This window comes from Branchiostoma lanceolatum, chromosome 13 (genome assembly GCF_035083965.1).
Source record: "Branchiostoma lanceolatum isolate klBraLanc5 chromosome 13, klBraLanc5.hap2, whole genome shotgun sequence".
Lineage (NCBI taxonomy): Eukaryota > Metazoa > Chordata > Leptocardii > Amphioxiformes > Branchiostomatidae > Branchiostoma > Branchiostoma lanceolatum.
Window position 1 is genome coordinate 16275106 of NC_089734.1, and position 24127 is coordinate 16299232.

The 24127-nt window shown below is 39.4% G+C and overlaps 1 protein-coding gene across 1 annotated transcript; it reads right to left on the reverse strand.

The window, feature by feature from the left end:
* Positions 1-3153: 3153 nt before the first annotated feature.
* LOC136447727 (von Willebrand factor D and EGF domain-containing protein-like) lies at positions 3154-23233 on the reverse strand. The gene is made up of 22 exons (XM_066446769.1): positions 22968-23233; positions 20367-20456; positions 19702-20079; positions 18214-18290; positions 17970-18033; positions 14491-14709; positions 14101-14297; positions 11072-11540; positions 10426-10800; positions 10040-10300; positions 9757-9871; positions 9017-9625; positions 8672-8791; positions 8325-8447; positions 8070-8183; positions 7527-7649; positions 6831-6947; positions 6041-6100; positions 5632-5751; positions 5220-5350; positions 4824-5058; positions 3154-4465 (listed from the first exon to the last, which is right to left on the reverse strand). The coding sequence occupies exons 1-22, from the start codon at positions 23031-23033 to the stop codon at positions 4230-4232; spliced, it is 4299 nt and encodes a 1432-aa protein (XP_066302866.1). The 5' UTR covers positions 23034-23233; the 3' UTR covers positions 3154-4229.
* Between the last annotated feature and the right edge of the window lie 894 nt (positions 23234-24127).

A 24127-nucleotide genomic window follows, 5' to 3' on the forward strand; every position in this document is an offset into this window, starting at 1 on the left:
TTGATGCCAGTGTAGAGAAGTAGAAGAATACTACTTCGGGGATGAAGTGAGCACACACAAGATTTGCCGTGGCCGAGTATATTTCGCACTCACATCCTCTCCTCTCTTTTTCTGTCATCCGACTGTGTTCTCTTTCCTATTGTCTGTCCCTTTTTCATCTGTGTGGAACTCCTTATCGAATCTAGAATCTTTACCGGATATGTTTGACAGGTCTTTAATTATGTGACAGTCCTTTAAGATGGGTCAGCAATTCACATGTTTCTGTCTTATCTTGTCTCCCAGGGGATTTGTCAATTTTTTTTTAGAAATTCAGATGGTCTATCTCTTATGGAAACATATGGGACAAATATCTGCCATATTGCCGGTTGACATACATGTACGCTATATTACACCAAGTATGTGGCCAGTATCATTTTACCTAGAATCCGGCTTTTGAGTATCAACATTTCGATTGGTAGTGTTTTTGAGCAGTTATGTAGTATTCAGCGAAATAAGAGGCTCCAGATGTTCCTGATACAAAAATATTATAAGTGTAGAATGGTAAGTACTTAAGAAATCAATATCAAATAGGTGACCGCTTCAGTCTTGAATTCCCTAAAAAGAAATGAATTAATCTAACACTTGAGCATTACTGCCCATTCGCATTTGTGCGCATATCAAGTCCGTAATCATACTCCCCGTTCTTGATTTATTTCGCCAGGTCATCAAGTTAATTTCCGCTTATGACGTAGTAATAAACTCGGTAGTCGGCTCGGAACCTGGTATTGTGACACGCAGAAAATGGCCTTTTCAGGAGTAAAAGGTGCTAATCATTGCAATTTACATACAATTGCTTACTTACTTACACTACAAAAAATCCTTTTTCTTTTTTTTCTTGTTTTTCCTTCTACAAAGAAAATTTTTCTGTCAGCAAGAATATTATTCTGCAACCAAGTGAGAAACCCAGTTTTAAGCACAAACTAGAATTGCATCTAATAATTTTTTTTCTTAAGTTAACTTAAACCAAGAAAGTTCAAGAAAATAATTCTAGTAGAATCAAATTTTCAAGAAAAAATAACTTATTGGAAGAAGCTGTAAGAATGCAAATTTGACGAAACAAAAACAAATCGTATATAAAGCCAGAGAAGGCACATTTGTCTTATTTTCTAGAAAATTCTTATTGAAAAACAGCATGCTAGAAATATTTTCTTACAATAAGTTAAATTAAAAAAAAGGATAAAAGTATTTGTGTAAGAATTGCCAGAGGCAAGACTTACCAGAAGGTTTCTTGAATGTTCTTGTTTTTCCTTTGTAAAAAAAATCGTTATCGACATAAGAAAACAAGAAAAATAAGAAAGAATAAGAAGCAAAGATTTTTGGTAGTGTACTTAATCCCATTCGCTCCCGTTAGAGCAAAAGGCGCCGACGAACGCTCTTCCACCCTTCCTGTCTCGTGCCATGTCTTCCTCGTAGTCTTCATCTTTCCTTCTACAGTTCTCCTTCAGGTCCCTAGAGGCCTGCCTCTCTTTCATTTCCCTCGAGGATTCCATTTGAGGTCGACACGTGGGTGTACGGCTTTGTTAATGTGGAGGACGTGTCCTAGTCACGTCCAGCGTTTGTGTGTTATTCGTCTACGATGTTTCATACCTGTACGTTCGCTGACTTCTTTGAGATCCCCCCTGCGTATTTTCAGAAACCTCCTGAGGCATCTACCTTCGAAACCTCCTGAGGCATATACCTTGAAGTTCGAAACCTCTGAGACCAATTTCTATTCTCTTATTGGTTCTACGTGTTTCTGACGCATACAGAAAGACAGAACGCACGTTTGATTCGTATATACCAGTTTGGTCTTTTGCTTCAAGGTAAATGCCGCTCAGTTTGTTGAATGATTGCCAATTCTTGAGACCCTTTTGTAGCTGCCGAGATATTTGAAGTCTTTTTAATACGTCTTCAAACTCCTGTCCACATATGGTCGTCTTTGTTGTGCTTTTACTTTTTCCATTTATTATTTTTCCCTTACCCGAAGGTATTATGAGGCCCACGCTACTTGCTTGTTGGTCAACTCTATTGGTCTTTTCCTAGATGTCCCCACTGGGAATTCAAAAGTAAGGCTAGATCTTCTGCGAAGTCACCGTATTCTAGCCTGGTTGAGAGACAATTTCCTGGAGTAACATTGGGCCACGTTTCATTTTTATGTTGAAGTCCGTGTCCTGGATAATAGCATCAGACTCCGGGGCTGGTCTGTTTAAGTTTTCTTTAAAGTCCTCTGCCCATCTGTCTAGTTGGTATTCTTTTACCTTGAATTAGTATTATTAATAGATCAGCAATCGTGTTTTTTTTTAAATTTATGCAGAAAGAATCTATTAAATCTAGTTAGGCCATGTACATTTGATTAATAATATGCGGATGACATCCACAAGCGCATCAATTTTCGTCCATTTCCACAAAAATATATTTTCTACCATACTGTAAAGCGTGCAAGCAGCTACAAAATGGGCAAATATACGCCGTAAATTCCAAAAATATATTTCATAAAACGGATGATAATGTATAGAATGTCAAAATCAAGATGTAAAAGACCCAAAATGAAGTATAAATTATTCGGTATACCATTCTCTGAGTGTTTAGCATTCTCTCATTTAGCGCCCCCCCTGGCCAGGTAGATTTCATAAGAAAGGCATTTTTTATTCGCACCATCTCATAGGTTTTAGGGTTCCCAGGGTTAAAAAGGGTCAAGGTGTTGTTTGTTGTATGGTGTTCTTGTTAGTGCGTGAAAGTGTGTGTTTGCGTGGGGGGGTTGTGTGAGGTATGTAGTTGAATGCTGAGTCATTGGGGGGCGCTTGTGTGTTTGTAGAAAGATCTTTGGTTGGTATGACGTCTGCGCACCATGAGAAGTGTTTGACATTAGGGGTTGGTTTTATTGTTTTTGGAAGTTTCGGAATAGTAGATAGTGCGTTGATAAGAAGAGTCGTATTCCGAAAGGAAAGGAATGTTTGCGAATGCTAAGGTTTGGTGGAAGGGAGTAATAGTTTCACGGTACATAGGGAAAACACCGACAATGATGTTATAACGAAAGCTTTGGCCCGATGTGTCCTGCAATAAAAGTGAAATGAAGGAGAAGTTTAAAAGCTTGTGCCTCGGAGTATGATAATGAGTCACTCAAAGAACTAAGCGTTGCGTTTTCATATCTTTAATCTGATATTGTGTGTTTTGATTGTGATAGCGTACACATCATGAGCCGATGCAGATTATTTATTGATATCCAACCTAAATAGCAGAGAAAAATTCTTTATCATTTAGTATGGACTATGATAATCAGTTATGGATTCAGCCAATGGGTAAAATGCAGTATTATCAAAAGGTAACTTATTATGATTACTACCAACATAGATGAGCTTTCATTGTACCTTTCTGCAGTTTGGACCTCAAAGAATCGTTCTGGGATCAAGTTTAGGAATAACATGGAAGCTTACAAACCTGTACGTCAGACATATACGTCATACATTCCTTACTATTTGTTTTTAAAATCAACTGTATAACCAATATTGTAATTAAAATCAAACAGTCAATACAAATAATCGGATAACAATGACCAAAGTATGCATGGTCTAAGCAAATCGTGTTGAAAAATAGCTACCTCTAAATAAGTTCACAACACGTAAAAAGCACACGTTTTTTATGCAGGAGTCAAAAGTTGTAAATATGAAATCAACACATCAGAAATATCATGCTTTCTAATATAGATTATCACACTATTCTATTACAACAATTAAGAACGTACATTGTACAAGGCACTACAGCTTGATAATCATACACATTTCAATACGCCTGTGTGTTATAATAAAAAAATCAAGAACAGCAAACATAATTAACTATAGAAAGCTGTAATTGTTTTCCAATTTTAGCAAAATGTTCTGTCTATTTTACAACAACATTCTTGGATAGTGATAATCTTTTTCTGAATAGCATCAGAAGTATCATAAACTTTTAGAACTACTCTCTACAAATCTTTAAGTTGCAAAGTTTGTCGAAAAACCAACCTGTTCCCACACTAGCCATGCTATACGTCTGAAGAGGCGGCATATATCGAACCAAGTAGCAAACTGGAATGACAATTTGATACATATAACTAAGATAAAGCTATCGAAATTCTCGCAATTTTGTACTTTAAGGTGCATTGTTCACAGAGTTTCAACCTCAGTTTGTTAAGCCAGTGACGTTCTGTGAAAATGACAAAGAAACTAATTTTACTAGTATTTGTCATCTTCGGCAGCAGGGCCGTCAATACCTTCGGCCTTTCCATTCATGTCCGCCATGTTCATGGCCACCGTGCTGTCACTAATGACCATCTTACGGCGGCGGTTGGGACTGGTCAGCAGGCAGACAGCTCCCACTATCAGGATGGTGACCACAACAGCACAGCCGACACACAGCAGGCTGAGGTACAGGGGGTTGTTGTACCACATCTGGTCGGTAGCGGTAGTAGCTAATGAAAGCAAAAATGGATGAGGTATTAGCAATGTGTCATGTTGCCAATGTACGAATGGCAGCAAGATACAAATAAACACACTCTTATTACTCTGGAAAGGAGGGTAACCTACTGATGGAGTATTAAGAATGATGTTGTTTGCACGTTCGCAGCTAGAACGCATGATCGTCTGCTAGGTCGCCCGTGATGATGCACGTTGTCCTTTTTACACCACAACCTTGTTATTAGTCTTACAAATGATGACCATGATTCGATTCAATTCTACAGTGGCAAATAATTAGGCAAGCTTGTAAAGGATATATGCGATTAATGAAGATGATGATAAGCAAATATGATAGAAATAATTTAACTTTACCTTGTGAAGACACTTGCAAAGATGATGGAATGACAACTATCATTCCGTTCCCTCCACTAAGAGTGTTGTTCGCCAGGCTGTTGAAGATGGCATCCATAACTTCTGAGGGAGGCAAATCATCATCTTCCACGAAGAAGAGGTCGAAGTCCACAATGACACTTCCCTGTCGGAAAGCCTTGACTTTACAGCCCCGGTACTGGTCTTCAAGGTCACTGCTTTCATAGGCGGCATTGATCTGTTAAAAAAAGAATCGATATTTATAGCCAAACCTGTCAAATCCATATAATTAGAAATGACATAATACATTCTAATTTGTTGGTTCAACAACAGATCCAAATGATCTTTAAGCAATATCCTACCAGATGTCATTTGTGTCGGTATAAAGTCGCAACTCACCACTTCCTCCATCAATAATACTAGGTCGAGAAATTCTGGCGAACCAGGGGTGCCCAAGCCATCTTCAGTGAACACTGCTTCGTTGCCATTTATCATTGCCAAAGTGATCGTGGCGTCGTACACAGTTGATTCTGAACAAGAAGTACCGTTCATCGTTAAGACTATAGGTATGTAGATCAGCATTGACGCTTAAAGATAAGAATCCAGAAGTCATTAGTTAAATGTTCCTTAGACACACACACATATCGTAGCATATTGATTTGTATCATAAGAGTTCTTAAGTATACATTAAATTTGTTTGACGGTTGAGAGACATTTTAAGTTTGTTCCAACAGTTAAGAGATTTATTGAATTTGTATAGACAAATGAATGTGTTAGATAGATTTTATATTAAGAGTTAAGATTCGACTACCTTTGCACATCGTTCCGCCTTCAGCTAGGTAGTATCCTTCGACGCACTGACAAACATAGTTTCCACCGACCTCGACGCACTCTTGCAATTGTTTGTCAGGGCAGTCGGACTTCCTACAGTCTGTAGAGTTGTTATCAGAAATACATAGGGATTGGGATAAAAAATTAGAAGAAAAGAATATGTAGTGTGTCGATTTAAAGTTGAACGTATGACATAACCGAACGAATTTAAACAGAACCGTTAGAGAAAGATATTGAACTTAAATTGCTTACTTTGTTCCGTCTCATCCCCATGCGGATTTAAGCGGCATTGTATGGAAATTGAAAGACACCATTGGAACTTTTGACGGCAAAGTGTCTAATTTATTAATAGCGTTACAGCATCCTGAATACATGAACGATTTATCTACCTTGCGGAGTTTCAGTGTTTGTCCCTAACGTGGCACTTGCGCCGGGTCGCAGTGTTGTTTCTGTTGACATGAATAAAGCAAAATCAATCGTTAACCACAGAATACAGAATACTCTTGATCGATTTTGATGTTTAACCAACAAATACACAATGCTACTGTTATAATAAGCATTATTGGATTAGCCTAAGAATAACCGCACCTTGTGCTTGGGTACTTTCTTGTGGTGCAACGGCCGAAGCGGGTACCACTACATTGGAAAAAAATGGTGTTAAAAAGGCAATGCAAAAAAGTATCATTAGTTGAAGACGACTTGTGAGATGACGAACTGGTTGTTTTGTAAAAATCTTTAAACCCATCTTAGTTCCAGATACAAATTGCGTTTATTTATTGAGCTATCAAAATCGTATCGATAACGAAAAATATAATTAGATAGGTGATAAATCATCAAATGCACTGGAAAGAAACCGTAAATACAATTCATATTTGTATCATGATGTACATGCAATTTGCATTTCTGTTATATTTTATCTGACCTCTTGTCCTCTCCCCTCATGACCTCAATTAAAAGCGGGCTGATTTATGCTTCTCATGATGCTTAAAACAATTCAAAAGACTATCATGCCGATATATTTGTATTGATTTCCAGGAAAAGTTCTAAATTATGTTATTCATTGCCATACTCTAGAAAAATAGCTAAGCAAGGATAAAGTATATATTTATAAACATTTTGGCATGTCACGTGCCGTCAGATACTGCAATAGCAGGTATATAGTCAAATGTGTGCAATTACCGCATGTAATGCCATCTGGTTGAAGGACTAGATCAGATGGGCAGCTGCAGATGTAACTTCCGTCCGTGTTGATGCAGATATGAGTACACGGGTAGCTGGTTTCACACTCATTGGTATCTGAAAAGTATAAAATTGGTCTCAACAGGAACTTTCAGTAAACAAAATTAAACAACACATGGTTTCCATTACACAAACTGTTGATTTGCTTGCTAGACCTAATTTTTTTTACTGTCTATTCTTATACACAATAAAGAAATAAAACCTTCTGTGTTTAAGAACACATTTTGTCAACGAGTTAAAATTTGTTTCTCAAGTGATTTTTTTCTTAATGAAAATGACAAAAATGGTATTGCTAGCCAAGAAAAGATGACAATAAGACTTAAATTCCAAAATTTTTATTGACAGTGATAATCTTGTTGCGAAATAGTTTAAAACCTTATTCAATTTTTCTTTCTTATTCCTTCTGTAAATTCTTTACAGTCATGTGAATGAAGAAAAACAAGAAGAATATTGCTGGTGTATTCTATTCAATGCCCTTATATTGTAACTGTGCAATTCTATTGTGCTTTTCTTAAATCTTGATATTAATATTCAATTTGTGTTTGACCAAATACAAACTGGCTGACCAAGCAATATAGTATTACAATAATAACACTAGCTTTTAATAGTAAAGGTTGATAAGTCGATCTTATTTACCTTGACATGTCCTTCTGTCATCTTTTAGCTCAAACCCTTCCGGACAGCTGCAGGTGTAACTGCCAGGTGTGTTCTCGCAATCATTTTCACAGCCATGGTTAGTCACCAGACACTCGTCAATGTCTAAACATAAAACAGTGTCAGTCTCAATTATAACATCACAGTCATGTTTAATGTCATAGTTGTTCACCACAATTTACCAAAGCGTACCTAAACATTTGTCTTCACAGTTAGGGTTTATTACTAACGTCTATATAAAGGGAAATGCAATGATAAACCTTGCGAAACACACCAGGTTATTTTACACCGAATGACCTGTCACACCTTACTCTGTTAAAGCTAGCTGCACGCGCACGTGAAAGCGAAGCTTTTTAGCAAAGATACCCCTACTGAGGTGATTATGGGTTCCACCCTACGATAGTTCTGGGAAAATACGTGGATTGAACACCTAGGAGGCATAAACTCTCAGATTGATACTTAAAGCCATGAATAGTTATAGTTCTTGATGAATTTCAAAGAAAAAATAAAACTTATATCGCCGACCTCTTTCACAAAGAGTTCCAAGCCATCCCAGTGGACATGAGCACGAGAACTGGTTTATGCCATCATGACAACTGCCTCCATTTTGACACGGAGCGCTGTTACATTCATCTAGTTCTGAAACAGAAAATGACATTTTAGTTGTCTGTTGTTTTATGTATTGTGTTTCTACCAGTCATGTCGTATAGGAAAACGACCATATGATGTGAATATCCTGACTGTGAATAATCCCCAATTAAATTTAGAAAAGAAATGTACCTATACATTGCTTGTTGTCAGGTCCCAGAAGATACCCAGCCGGACAGTCACACGTGTAGCTGCCATCATTGTTAACGCACAGATGAGAACACTCTGACAGACCGTAAGCACACTCGTCAATATCTATGGAGACAATAACATATATGATATACATAAACATAAATGGTGAAAGTTAAGGTTCAAGACAAATTGTTGTTGCTTTAAAAATTTGCATTTATATTGTACTTCTGAACACAAAGTAAGCAATGGTGATACGCAAAAAAGAAGAAATAGTTAATCATTGCAGTGTTGTTTCCATATTCGCATATATAATAAATTTTGCGTTTTGTAATGGGTTTGGTATCTACCAAAGCACTGGTCGTTGATGAGGAAAAATCCAGCCGAACAGGTGCAGCGGTATGAGCCCGGGGTGTTCTCACAAACATAGCTGCAGTCATTGGTGGTGTCCAAGGCACATTCATCTACGTCTGGGTTGAAAAAAAAGTATCATGTCGTCAGCCTTTACAAGTACAATATAGTATATACATTTATACGAAATAGTATACTTGCATTAGACTTCAATTTTGTCCATGTACCTGTTAGACACAAGAAAAAAAATACAAGAGGCTGTAAAGCTTGCGTGTTTCGCTGAAATATGGTTATACATGCTATGTTAGTAACTTCCTTTACTTTCCCATAATGACGCAACTAACCTTCGCAAATAATACCGTTTCCTGTGAAACCTTCCGGGCAGTCCCCACACTCGAAGCCACCGGCGACGTTGATGCAGAGAACACCGGGGAAACACGGCTGGAGACCACACTTGTCGTCCACGTCAATGTGACAGAACTCACCAACATGGTCGGCATCACAGGTGCATTTGAAGCCATTAATTAAGTCAACACATGTGCCGTTGTGACAGGGGTTTGACTGACACTCGTCAATCTCCTGTTCACACCATTGGCCTGTATATCCCGGACATTCACAAACATATTGACCCTGCCCGCGAGGCATGTTGGGATCTGGTACACACCTGCCGTTATTCTGACAGGGGCAGGCCATGGTGATGAATGTGAAGTTCTGAGCGTCAGAAGCTCCACATTCATCACTCGCTTTGATCGTTTCAACAAAACTGCCGACTGTGTGATCTGTCTTCCACTGAACCTGAGCCCCCTTTACCGTGATGCCCTGACTGTTAGCAGAGGCGATGGAGACAATGACTGGCCTACTTTCTGGGTCATTGGCAACCACTGTAAACGTTAGATTTTCCCCGTTTACTTTGGTGATGTCAGTTGGCGACACAATGACTGGTGGTAGGTTTACTGTGAGAGAAATGTAGAAAAAAGTTTAAGGTGATCCTTAAAAAAACGTAAACATGTACGTGAAATAGACAGAAATTTAACACATCAGAAATGGCAGAAATAGAGTAATATTTCATTAAACGTAGTCGTACCAGGTCTTTCACTGAACGTCTGGTTGGAGAGTTGTGGAAGACACTGCTGACACCAGTTGTTTGGGTTCGGATCTCCATCACCAAAACAGAAATTTCTAATCTTGCATGTGTTGAACTGAAAAGTAAATTTGAAATATTAATTTCCACAGAAATGGTAAACGTGACGTGAATATAGACAGAACAGTTCTTTTTGTTTTTGATGTACATAGCATGGAGATTTTAGTCCACGTCCTACCACTGGCAGATGTTTTTAGATTTAGAAAGATTTTAAGTCAGCACCTACCCTCCAGAAACACTGAGGTCCTGATGTACAGTTCTGACACACAGAGTCGTAGATGGTGAATAGAAGCTCGTCACTGAAGTTTTCTCCATCATTACTGACAGAGATCCGGTATCCATAGATGATAGTTCCCTCTGTCTCATCTGGTGTACCCAGAAGTACAGGAGAGCGAGGAAGCGGACAGGAAACCTCTTTGAAACTGCGAATAGTTGCGTTTGTCAGCTGGTGGCTTCCTGGGACGATACTCTGGAGCCCATTTTCTATCTGAAAATTAATAGGGGCAAATTTTCAGTAATCAGTAAATGAAAACTATACATTGATACTCAAAATTTGATAGCAAGAATTATTCTCTATTTTGTCTCATGCATCAAAATATATTTTTGAATCACCTTGACATCCCAAATTCTGCACGTGAGGTTCTCGGATTCAATCAGCCCATCTGCAATGATTGACGTCTTTCTACACGGCCGCCTGCGGATGTCACACAGGCCGTGATTGGGAATAAAGCGGACCACAGGTGGACTGCCTTTCACCAGGGAACAGTCAGCTGATGTGTAAGGCTCAAAACAGACACAGGTCCCATTCATACAGTCACCATGCTGGCTACAGTCTGCTGGACACAGGTTGTCTCGTACTGCCATGGGAGGAACTGCAACTCCATCGTCGCCAACATCGTACAGACTGACATTCTGATAGGCGACGTCTGTACAAGATGCCTTCATGGTGTCCACATGAGCTGCTGCTATGCTTAAATCTTCAGTAAACTGAAAAATGTAGCATGTGATGAAAATTGATTATTCCTATGTAGTTAACATGTTTCGAGTCTTCAAAAACGATATATGACCGTAATTGAAAAATGAACAGTGTCTTTGCCACGTCATGTGTTTCAAGACATTTTCAGGTATTTTCGCATTGTATAAGACACAGTTCGAGTTAGGACAGTTTTTAGTCATCTACTTGAATGAACTGATATTGTCTCATCATATATCAGAAACATTTAAGATATGAAAAAAAGCATTATTTGACCATGATCACCTTGATATCTTCGACACACGCGTCAACGGGAGCAAAGATATCCACGCCTAGGTTGGCACATACAGCTGACATCGAAGAGTTCATGATGGCCTGTCTACAGTGTCTCACGGCATCTGCCTCGGTGATTTGGAGAGTAGGAGTTGGCCACTGAGTGACAGGAGGTGGTGGCTGGTTGTCTCCGTAGTCAAAGACGTACCCTTCACTTTCATCAATGTCATCTGAGTAGAATGCGTCAGCTTGAATTGATCTTCTGGAGCGCCGTGCTGTATTTGGACAGCCTCTGTTTCTTGAGGACTTCTGTACGGTGGTCCTGGTATTAATACCCCGAACAGTGTTACGGGCTGCATTTTGGCTATACCCACAATAGATGTTAGAACCGCCTTCACAAGTGCATGTCTCCACCGGATCAGGGGCGTTTGGATCTACATCCGGACACTCGACATCGAATAGGCTTGTTCCGTGAGGTACTCTATAGAACATGTAAAGAGATTATTAAGCATGCCTACATTTTGATAGTGGCACAACAATGCTTTCATTGCAATGCAATCCTTCCTCCTTGCTATCTTTCAAAAATCCCACACTATCAGTAATGGCGCCATAATGTCCCGCAAGTGGTGTTTAATGAATCTCAACACATTGACAAGACTTTCTTACACTCGTTCACCCGTTCCATTTTGCAGTGGGGTATCTTTTTATCTCCATGAAAAAAGGCTTTTTCATGGAGATACTGTTTTGCTTGCGTTTGGTGTTTGTGTGTATGTATGTGTCACCGGATGCTTAAAGTCACCATAACTGTAGAACCTGTGCATGGATTGTAATGATTTTTAGTATGTGGGTGGGTGTTAAGTGGAGGAAGGTCAAGGTTGATTTTGGGCCCCCTGGCATGTGTGACTGGAACTGCAATGGCGTATTTGTAAAAATCTTCAATGTAGAAGAACTGAAGAGAGGATCGACAGATCGTCATGTTATTTGTAAGTGCAAACTATGCAAATGAGACCGAATTTGCATAAGTAAGGAGGTAAATCGTTTGCATGTGTGTCGTTGGATGCTTAAAGTCAGCATAACTGTATAACGTGTAGATTGATTGTAATGATATTTGGTAAGTGGGTATGCGCTGGGAGGAGAATGGTCAAGGTCGATTTTGGGCCCCCTGGTTTGTGTCCCTGGAAGTAAAATGGCCTATTTGTAAAAATGTTCTAAAGGGGAATAACTGAAGAAAGGAACAACAGATTTTCATGTTATTTGGTACGCAGGTAGGTTGGACAGAGATGTACACACTGAAGTGCATAGCATGCAAAGTTAGTGTGTTTGCGCGTGTGTGCGCGTGTGTGTATGTTTGTGTCACCGTGTGTGTATGTATGTGTCACCGGATGCGTAAAATCAGCATAACTATAGAACGTGTAGATGAATTGTAATGATATTTGGTATGTGGGTAGGTGCTGGGAGGAGAAACGTCAAGGTCGATTTTGGGCCCCCTGGTATGTGTCATTGGAACTGCAATGGCGTATTTGTAAAAATATTCAAAGGAGAATAACTGAAGATAGGAGCGACAGATTTTCATGATATTTGGTACGCAGGTGGGTTGGACAGAGATGTACAAACTGAAGTGGTAATTATGCAAATTCGGACTTAATTTGCATAAATAATGAGAAATATCTACTCTATTGTGGGCTTTGAGGTCACACCATCTGTTGGTTTCTTATCTAGGTCAACTATTCCCAAGGTCCCAACAGCTGGTGGTCGAACCACAAATGGGAACACTACCAAACCTGTATGTTGATACCCTTTGGCACATAACATAAAACAACCAGCGGCAAAAAAAAACAACTGGGGCAAAGAAAACACATCATATATAAGAACACATTTCATGGAGATTTTGGGTCTTCGGACTCTTGTTTATGAATCGTTTTCTCAACCTTGATAGAACTTTTATTTGTTTCAAAAAATTCTTTATAATCTTAACCCTCAAACACCCGAGTGGGGTCATTTTTGACCCCAGGCGTTGATTTTGACGTGCTATTTGAACAAGTTTGATCTGAACAAAAATTCCTTCCGTGACTTTGTCAGTAGACATCTTTTCTAACCTCTCATAATCTTTTAGGGAGATGGGCACAATACTGTTGACGTTGTATAGGAAAGTCTGTGTTCAGTCCGCTGCGGTCATTTTTGACCCCAGCAAACCTAATGTGCTGTTTTCGAGACCTTCCCTCAGTAACTCCTGAACTACTAATTGTATGACCACCACATTTTTAGAGGATGATGCACATGTCGATTAGTATAACCACATGGAATTTAAGTCATAATGACATAATATGACGTCATTTTGACGCAATTTTATGGGATTCTATCCGCCATCTTGGATTTTGACGGATGACGTCATCGAATCAGCATAAAATATCAATGTTGAATCATACAAGTTACATTAGATTACATAAAATGATAACAATGTAAAAAATACATTTGGCGTACCAACAAAGCCTCCAAACGTCATTGTTTGAACTGAAATTAGCAGATTTTGTAAAATTTGCCTATCAAAAACCCGTTGCCATGGCAACGCGAAAAACGATGAACTTACGTTATCAATTTCACATTTTTGTTAAGGACATTCCCTGAAAAGCCACCAAGTTTGGTGGCTCTCGCGTAAGCCGTTCATTAGTTATGCAACATGAAATTTGGCGTTGGCTTCAAAATCCCCTCCCGGTCAAAATGGGAATAGTTCAAGACGTGGTCCTTCTGGTTTTTTGGCATAAATTATGATAATGAACGGGAATTTTTCATATCTAAAGATGCCAACACATTCCTCTTACATTGATGAAGCAATATATGGATCACAATCAGCGAAAAAAGTGAAAAGAGAGATTTTACTGAACAAAACATTTTGGGGTCATTTTTGACCCCGCTCAGTCATTTTAGTCGCTAAAATCGGTTCGGGTGTTTGATGGTTAAAATTCACAAAATCATTTGAAAATACATGAAAAAAGGATCAAAGTTTTCCTCAAGTTTTTTTCATTTCAATTCATATTTCTTACCTCCAGCTGTTGCCAAAGGTGTTCTCGTTGGCAGTAATAAATCCTCCCGGCCGTTTGAAGTCATTCCCTGTGTTCGCATCCCAAGTTCCACATAACCCTAAGGTGTGTTGCCGATCTCTTCCAGGTGCATAAGCGTGAACATCGATGCCCCAACTGTTGATCTCTGCTACTACTGTGGTGGCAGACGGCATATGGATCTGCAAAAAATGGAAAAACAACGCGCTTAGAAACTTGTAGATTTTTCTAAGCAGATAAGAGAGACATTGAACGTGACGTATCTGGCTCATTATGTTTTCTTTAAGCTTAATCAAAGACTAGATGAATTGGGTTTCTAAATGCAGAAAATGAAGGACAAGAATATCTTAACTTAACATATGTATGTTGACTTACCGAGAACCTTTTATTGGAGGGATCCCTGTAGACTGATACTGCCGGTGAGAGAGGTTCTCCATCCGTTGTTTTTTCCGTTATCTTCGGGTAGGCTGATCCATGATTACCCCACCCCACGTGGCAAAGGTCAACGATCACGACGTCATTTCCTTCACGGACAGCAACAGCACAATGACAGGTGACACTTCCATCACCACAGTACCAGGTACGCACCTGGACCTGGAAAGACAAAATGATATAAGTTGCGCATTGATAAGTCATTACAAGACAGTAAGTAGTAAAATAGAAAAATAATACTTTTTGCCGATACCGAACTAACCGCTATCGTCGGTGCATATATGCCAGCCACCATTGGCAAAAGAAACATTTATCTCCACCTTAAGCTTAAGTTACAATAGGAAACCAGAGTTCCACGACCTCATACTTTCGCCAAATGATTTTAACCTTTATGACTGACGTTTTATGAGTATTTCTCATCGATTATGAATCATAGGAGGTAGTCATCTTCTCCACCATAATAAAAGGAGTTGTCCAAAGAATGAGCCTAACAAAAAAGCTTGTGCTGAAATGTACCATCCGAGTGAATCATGCAAATGAGGTTCTTATGAGCATAATTTCATTAAACGATGTTCACATTCACATAACTTTCAAATGTCACAGGCATGAACTTGCAGCCATTCACCAGTATGAAATTATAGTAGTTTCGCATTAATTATACAAATTAGGCCTTCATTTGCATATATCCTATCTAACAACATTTCCTTCTTCCTAAGTTACAAATGTCACATATTTGTATAGTCACATCATGGAACACAGCGGGTTTCTGAGAATGCCTTATTATCTATGCAATTTATAATCTGATTTCCTTGATTATTGTACATAGCATATTAGTTAAGCTAGAGATATATAATCTAATATCTACCACTGGAAAAAGGCATATGAAAAACAGACTTTTCGAGCGTCCGTCCGGCAGCTCTTGGTCAATGAAGAGAATGATGTTTACATACGAAAGCATTAGATTAGATTATGTTACTCTATTGCTGACCTGGATGACTAATATTCAGTAACATACATTACTTAAGCTATCTACATTCCAAAAACATGATGATTCGTCATTACAGCTTGAGTTATAGTATTGTCTCATTAATCATGCAAATGATGCAGCACCGAAACAAGGTGCTAGTAGTAGTTAAAGTGATTTGTAGTGAATCACCAACTCCAGACAATAGCATTTGGGCCATCGCACGCCGGGGCATGCCCGTACTCTTTTTCGAAAGGTGTGGTGGGTTCTTTCACGTGTGCGGGGTGTGGCTTTTCCCATACACGAGACCTCCATTTCATGAACTAGGTACTCATTTACACCAGAGTTATGTGATAAAGTTTGTGTTAAGTGCCTTTCCAAAAGGCATAACGTTGAGGTGCAAGTTCCGACAGTTCTCTGGGCACAATCCGGGAGCGATCCCGTGTCCCATTGTTTGACAGCCGCGCGCTTTACCACTTACACCACAGGACGCCACTTGACAAGTCACTAGGGGGCCCAAAATCTAATCATTTTCAGGTCTCATCACACCTACCCACCTACCAAATATCAAGACAATGCATTCAGACCTTCTCGTATCCGCAAGCTCCGAAGAGAACTACGTTTACCGTCTATTTCACAGACAACATACACACAATTAGGGTAGTGAGCTCACCGTCACGATGAGCTCACCGTCACTGACTTAGTACGGTCGGCATATATTGCTCCTCAACTTAAAGACAGAACAATTCTCGTATTACACCTGCTGTTTTCATATATTATACATTCTCATAAATGAGCATAATACGCGGTCCTAGCCTCCTCTTTACTAACCAGACATGCTGCGAGCGGGCGACCTAGCTGTTTTACCTTGGTTTGCCAATTGTATTTAGCCAATGTCGGGCTGGTCAGTTGAACCGAGACTCTGTCCAACGGATGTTTAACGCATCCTGACTCGCAAGTAACACCTTAACGACCAATTCACGGATTGATGGGTAACATATCTGTGGTACAGTCTGAGAAACTATCGGTGTGATAAACAAGGGGAGTTGAAGGTGTCAGAGTTGTGTATGTGACCCTAGGCAAAATGTTTGGGTTGTGATCGTACTAGTCTGTATAACGCAAACTCCAGCTGTCCGGGGTTTCTGTCCCCTCCCCGCGGAGTTTTATGCTCGACTAGCTCTAAGCCAGGAGAACTGTTATCAAAAATAGTAACACCAATCAGAGGCCAGGATTTCAGCCAGGTCCCCATTGCCATAGAAATTAGCTAGTTAGCGTGTCTGTTAGCTGTCACACCTTGCACCACAGGCAGACAGGAGGAAGAGATGGGAAATGAGATCCAGATGGTGGGGGGGGGGGGAGAAATCATATCGCATCCAAGGCGATTAAAAGGTATTTTAAACCTCCTTGGTTTATCTGTTCCGTTAGAGGCAGACAATGGCAGTTTCTCCCACGTCCAAAACCAAGTTTTGACCCCTATACTTGAGTCCATTCCTAAGGATTTTTGAGGGCTTTGACTTCTGAAGCCACTTGAGGGGAGGGCTGTGAAACTTTATTCCTACCACCTGCAGATCAGATATCTGTAGCTGTCAATCACTGGATAGTAACAGCACTAGACCCTTAGCAACTAGTCTGGCCACGGCAGGCAGTTCATGTGGGCTGATGATGGCTGCATAAATTATCCATATATAGAAAGGTGGGTTCCCATGCCACCAAGCTCTTGGGCGGCTTTGCGGTTACAGGACGGCAAGCCGTTACAGGAGCTTGATTGAGTTCAGGCTATGACCGTACCAAGGGAAGTCAAGCCTACGATTGACTTCACCGGGGACGGAATGAAGGGTCAAAGGGCAATAGAGGAGGAATAATTAGGGTCAGGATAGCGGTCATGTGATTTGTCTGCTCAGCCGACGGGAAACTTCTCGAGTCATGCTGGTCTTCTACATACACATTAATACATACACAGGCGCCGTGAGCTAGCCATGGGAACACCGAGAGGTACCTTTTCGGTGTCCGGCAGTTCAAGGGGACAAATTCATTGCTTTGCGGTTCCGGCGGGAAGACACTTCTTACGGGCACCGATGCAAATATGACCGTAGCATAAGCTGGCTCTACGACTCTGCTTCTTTTCTGAAGACATATCGGTTCTATTGCACTCGGTTTCATTAAACTAAGGTGTTTTTCAACAGGCCAAACGGACAGAGTCTGCTTAGGAGGCAGCCTGGCTAAATATGTCAGAGGTTTTTAAAACACTTTAGGGAATTGAATTTTGTTAATATGCGTTGGGAAAAAAGGGGTTGATATCATTTTTTAGACAAACGATTTCACTATTTTTCCAGAATCATAGCTTGTCAACAACGAAAAATATTTATTTAGCTGCATTTAATAGATGAATAATGATAAAAGACATGTTGGAAAATAACCCACATAACCCGAATTTCAAACACATAAAACGTCGACTTACCTCGAACTTTCTGATGGTGCTTTTATAGAAGAGAAATTCTCCCAACATAAGGATTGTGTAATACCTTGAAAGAACAAAAAGACAAAGTTGGAATATTGTATTTACGTTTTCTTTCACTTAGTTCTGCAAACAACAGCAACAATTCACACTTGCCTTTCATAAAATGAAGGACAATCTCAAGTGGTAGGTAAAGCTGCTAAATCTGGCGCAATAGTGAACCACTGCTTGACACAAATATACTCACTTGCCATCAAAAGTGGTGTAGTGTGGATCAGTGATACCCTTACAGTGTCCGGTTGGGCCCTCATCTATGGTTCGCACCTGTATTAGAGAGTGAAAGTCATATTAAAGCAGCTTATGTTAAATAAACGCAATGTGCTATTAAGCTACTCTTCCACTGGTCGTGACCTAAAAGACCAACGTTATGTTTGGTATTTACATGTTCATTTTGCAAGTACTTTTTCGACAAGTACAATGACCGATTGGCCAAGTCTTCACGTCCCATCCTAGGGACCGCGACCCTTTCTAATAGCGTGTATGTCGGGTGAGTGACACAGTCGGGATGTTAATTAAAATCAACGCTACTTTTCCTTAACCTGCGGCTTGCCCTTTATCCGTTGTTTTAAAAACGCTTTATCTAGGAATTTATACAAAATGCAACATCAGTAATAAAGCCAGAATTTAAAAGACTGTGATACAGTGATTACAAAAGTGATATCTGTGCATTCGAAGGTCAAAAACGTTCCGTCCCTTATCTTAAACATTTGACCAAATCAAAGAAGAAACCACTACAGGACTCAAAGTGTGATCAATCATCACAGAAGATCACCTTCGGCGCTCGACGCGGGGATGAACTATTGGAAAAGAAGTCATCATTTTGCTATTAAATATTGTTACGACCGTTTTATTGTGATTTGTTATTGTTTATTTAACTTTATATGTTTATATGCTCCTTAATGCTTCATCATGATACATTCAGTTATTGTATCAATTCATTGTAGATTGATATTTACATACTTTTTTGTGTAGTATTGGAAATTCGTATGTATTGAATGGTGTGTGGGAGGGCAACTTGCAAATGTACGTAAGCACCTGTGTTGCCCTCCCCTTCACTTTTGTGAAAAATTTAGATGAAATTAAGATATCTTGGGCACTCTCTTCAAGCCAAGTAGAGAAAAACTACTGTGTAAAGCTAATTAGCGATGCGATTGCAGATAAATGTCATTACCCATGACGAACACGTTTTTTTCTTAATGCAACAACGTTGCTTTCAAATTTCAATTACGTATCAACAGGACTTGAGCGAAAATATGACAAGTGTAGCATAAGTGACAAAGGTAATCAATAATATTGGCATGCATGTAACAGATAGAAGTAACATTTTTAAGATTTGTATCAATTAACTGTCACCTCGAATTCCACGAATAAAGGTGAAGCAGCGTTACAGTAATACAGTCAATCAAATTAAATCACAATTCATTTAGCAGAATGAACAGTGGGATCTTGGACTATAATCGGATTTTGTGCTAAATATAGCACTGGTTGTCAAAGGTTTGAAGCTGAAAAGCACAATATCATTACGGGCAAAATTGTTCCTACTATCGTATCTTTAACTTCTTTTCCTTGATGTCTAAACATAGATAACATCTTCTGTGTTAGACAAGAAGATATCAGGACTTCCTGTATTTCTAGATAGATGGAAAGTCGTAGTGATGTGACGTTTTTGTATTACCTGAATGTCATCTGGAGAGAAACCGCTGAACATGTTTGGGACAAATCCATCAGAAGCATGCCAAAATTTCAATAATGGGATTTGTTCAAAAACCAATGCATTTACGCGATTGCCATCTACTTGGAGATCTTGCTTTGCAAATATGATTTCTTCCTCTGCCTCAGCTCGATGGGTTGCTGTCTCCCAATTTTTGGAATAGATTCTAATGCTGCATTGGTGATTTCCATTGGTTGTAACATCAGAGTTCACGTGTAACTTCATGTCAATGTGGCAGTTTTCGTGCAAAGCCAGGTTAGAATCACAAACAAATGGTACTGTGCTGTAGAGCTGTAAGGTGTCGTCTTGTCCTTCCGATATCATCATGTGTGTTTTATCGGCCTGAAAAATAAGATAATTGATTCAACTGTTGTGCGTTTTTCAAGCAATGGCCTATATTGTGTTTTATTCTTCTTTATCATTGCTTAACCTGCTCGTTTCCATCTAAAACAGGTTGACTGTATTTTCATTACATAACTTTTTGTGAATGTCATTACGATATAGCTAACGTAATAAAATGATATTATTACTGTTATGATTCTACAACATAACTCGGATGAAATCGGCGGGCCTAGATAGCATAAGACTTTGCGATGATGATGACGCGCCAACCTGCAAAGAATCCTTACCCTAATGCCAGCATAGTATCCATTGCTGTGGAACTCTCGGCTTTTCTTATGCTCAAAACCTTTCCAAAATGACTGCACAACACAGGAGACCTGTAGAAAATGGTAGGTACAAAGTTAAAGTTACAAAATCTAATTTTAACATTTTCACTAAAACGCAACACGATTTTTTTTTTGGGGGGGGGGGTTCATGTAGGTGTTTCGAGAAAAAACGTGAAATAAAGGAAGGAAGACACAGATGCTACTTTGACAACATTGCCTGCCACTTTTCGGATTTCGGAGTCAAAATTATATATATACAATATTTCTCTTAAGTCAGTTTGCGAAATTGATCCTGAGATGTGATAGGCCATTTAAGTTTGTCCCATTAAAAAAAAATGAATTGCGATGCATTGATTTTACTTAAGCTATGTTTTGTCATAATTGACATTCAGTATCACATGTCAGAACATAAGAACTATCTATTGGACGTTGTATATCCTTTTTGAGTGTATTGAATAATTTCACATACTTATTTGCAGAGATCTATTAACTTGGGAAAGCATGTTACAAAAACCACAATGCATACCGAAATACCCACCTTGTCTTTTTATCTCCATGAAAAATGGAGATATTGTTTTTGGCGTGTTTGTGTGTGTGTGTGTTTGTGTTTCCGGACTCTTGTAGTCAGCATAACTCAAGAACCTCTTGATGGATTACAATGATATTTGGTATGTGGGCGGGTGTTGTGAAGCCGAAGGTCAGGGTCGATTTTGGACCCCCTGGTATGTGACCTTGGTACTGCAGCAGAACTTCAATTTTTGTATCTTTTGACCTGGACGTGCTGTGGTCTTGATTTTTGGGTGGGAGATAGCTTGTGATGTAATTAAAAATGGTGTAGGTTTGGGCCCCCTAGCAGCTTGCTCTGGAACTGCAGGGGCGTTATTGTGAAAATCTTCTAAGGAGTATAACTGAACAAAGGAACAACGGATTTCCATGATATTTAGTATGCAGATAGCTTAGACAGAGATATACACAATGAAGTGCAAATTATGCTAATTAAGACTAATTTGCATAGATAATGAGGGAAATCTATATTTGCTGTGTTTTCCATTATAAGACTCAAATACATGTAACATATGTACTTTATGGAAAGTGGAGCATCAACAGATACCAATTATGCAAATAAATTCCTGATTTGCATAATTAATGCAAAAACACCGAAATTCATCAAATTTGAAAATTATAGGACTGTCAATATTACAACATGTTTAAGTAAGATAAAGGTGTTTATGATAAAGCATATATTATGTAAATGTGTAAGTAATTTGCATAAATAGACTTGTTCATGGAGATATGAGGTCGCGGAACTCTTGTTTATTTTGCGTTATTTTATTGAAATGATTTCACAATGTTCAAGACACAAATGAAAGGGTGAGAAGAAGGACAAGGAAAAACGTCAAGAAATTTCAAGTACAGTATATTTTTCTGATATACATAGTATCTTCGTCTTTCTTGATAAGTTGAGTATATATAAAGGACGAATATACTTCGAACATCCTGGCGTTTTCCCTTGTCCTTCTTATTCTTCTCCTCCTACCATTTTTGTCCAATGGATTCAACTTAATTGTGGGATATAAATGGGAAGGTAGTTGCTGGATAAAAATGGAGGGCATTTTAAATGTGTTTTGAACATTTTGCCGAAACCTTTAAGACAGTTGCCGCAATTTTCCTGAACTTTGACGAATCTATACCCAAAATTTTAAAAAAATGTAGGCTTTCAATTAATATTTTATTAGAAGATGATATTTGACCTCTAAGGTGTTAATGATGTCTTTACAAGTAGACTGCCATCGGTGTATTGTATGAAAACATGACTGGAATAAAAGCATCATTTTGCATGTATGCTAGTGCTTTGGCGTGTGCAATGGCTTTACGTAAATGAAGGTTTGACATCAAGGTAATAAGATACGCCGAAAATAATTACCCAAGCGACTAGATACAAATTTGAAACAGTCAGACGTTTCAGACAGCATCCGCTATCTTTCGCCTGTGACAGATCTGGTAGAACAGGGTTTTGGCGCGTTGTCCCAAGTGCCTGAAAGTTGGATGCGAAGACCTTCTTTCCTGTTGAGGGCGGGATTGTACATTCTCTCATATATTGCTTCTCTAACTCCCCGTTTGAACCAACGGCGTTCGGGGTCTAGGATATCTGTAGATTCTAGATTGAATTAGAAGCAATATATGAGTGGATGTACAATCCCGCCATCAACAGGAAAGGAGGTCTACGCATCCAACTTCCAGGCACTTGGGACAACGCCCCCCCCCCACCGACGAGCAACATTAGTTCCTAAAACAACAGGAGCTAATTGATTCATTAGCATACAGTCTTGTCTTAACCTACTATTTTATTGAACCATCTGAAATTGTCTTTGCTTCATTAACATACTTTTTCAGAGGTTTGATATATACCCTGTTCTACCAGATTTGTCCTTAGTCACTGACGCGAGATAGCGGATGCTATTTGATACGTCTGACTGTTTCAAAATTTTATCCAGTTGCTTGAGTAACTATTTTCCGCGCAATGGCTTTACATTTCTGAAATGAGATGCAGTGTTCGCTCACCGTTTTCCCCATTTTTGAACGCCAGTTGTCGAATTCGCCCAGGTATTTCGCATCAAGCTTTACCATTTTCCTGGTCGGATCTAGTACTGACGGTGTGGCATCGTTTACAACCCGATCATCAACATGGTCGAATAAAAATTTTACTGAAAATTGTGCATCGTCATCAGTGTCCTTGTCATATTTGACTTCACATGTAAACGTGACTTTCCAATTAGCTTTGTCAATAACAGGCGGATGTAGGACTGGATTCTCAGTAACCTCCGGAACTTCATCTGCAATGGCAAAAAAGAAAATACCTGTTTCATAATTTACAACTTGACAGAACAAGTTATTGTTGTATTTCGCGCATACCACAGTATGGGTGAAATACAGTGTTTTTGGTCTTGCTCTTTTTTGACATCTCTTCATATACAACTTTCAACTGGATTCATCTCTGCCCCAAACTTTCACCCTAATCCAACCGGAAAGTGATCACGAGGCAGCTAAAAACGGCCAGACAGTCATCTTGTGGGCAAGCAGATCGAAGCTAGAGCCGATCAAAGTCCCGCCGTGATCATGGACGACCAGATCAGGGAGAATACGTTTAAAACTTGACATTATTTGAGCTACACCCGTTGTATCCCAAATTCACTCCTTATCCCAAAGCTGCTCTGAAGCAATTACAGGTTATTCGGAACACGTCGCGAGCAAAGACTGCAGGTCCTGAATATCCAGGATGTGCTTCAGCAGAGCACATTCTGGATAAGCAAGGGTGTCTATCCAGGACGCGCTCTTAGAGGAGTGGCTTTAAAAAGGCGAAAACTATCTTGCATATGATTATCGTGGCCCCTGGTTCTTTCCTAGAATGTTTATTTGGTCACGATTTAACAAATATAAGCCCCAAATCAACACGTCGCGAGCAAAACGACAGTTCTCGATACGTGTTTTCTCTATCCAAGACTCGCAGGCCAAAAGAACACACCCTGGATAGACATCCTTGCTTATCCCAAAGCTGCTTTGAAGTACATTCCGATTATCAAGAACATGTTGCGAGCAAGACTGCATGTCCTGTTTTCAATACTTTCCTCTGGGACCTTTGGATTGACACACATGTGTGCGATATGGATTTGCATTTATTCAATGTAAAGCAGTGAAAGGGAAAATTATTGTGATTGTTGTGT

Coding starts and splice junctions, on each gene's coding strand:
- LOC136447727 (XM_066446769.1), bottom strand. CDS start 23,033: ATGGTAAAGCTTGATGCGAAATACCTGGGCGAATTCGACAACTGGCGT. Junction 18,034..18,213: donor TACACCACTTTTGATGGCAA/GTGAGTATATTT, acceptor TGTTCTTTCAAG/GTATTACACAATCCTTATGT. Junction 9,872..10,039: donor GACCTCAGTGTTTCTGGAGG/GTAGGTGCTGAC, acceptor TTTACTTTTCAG/TTCAACACATGCAAGATTAG.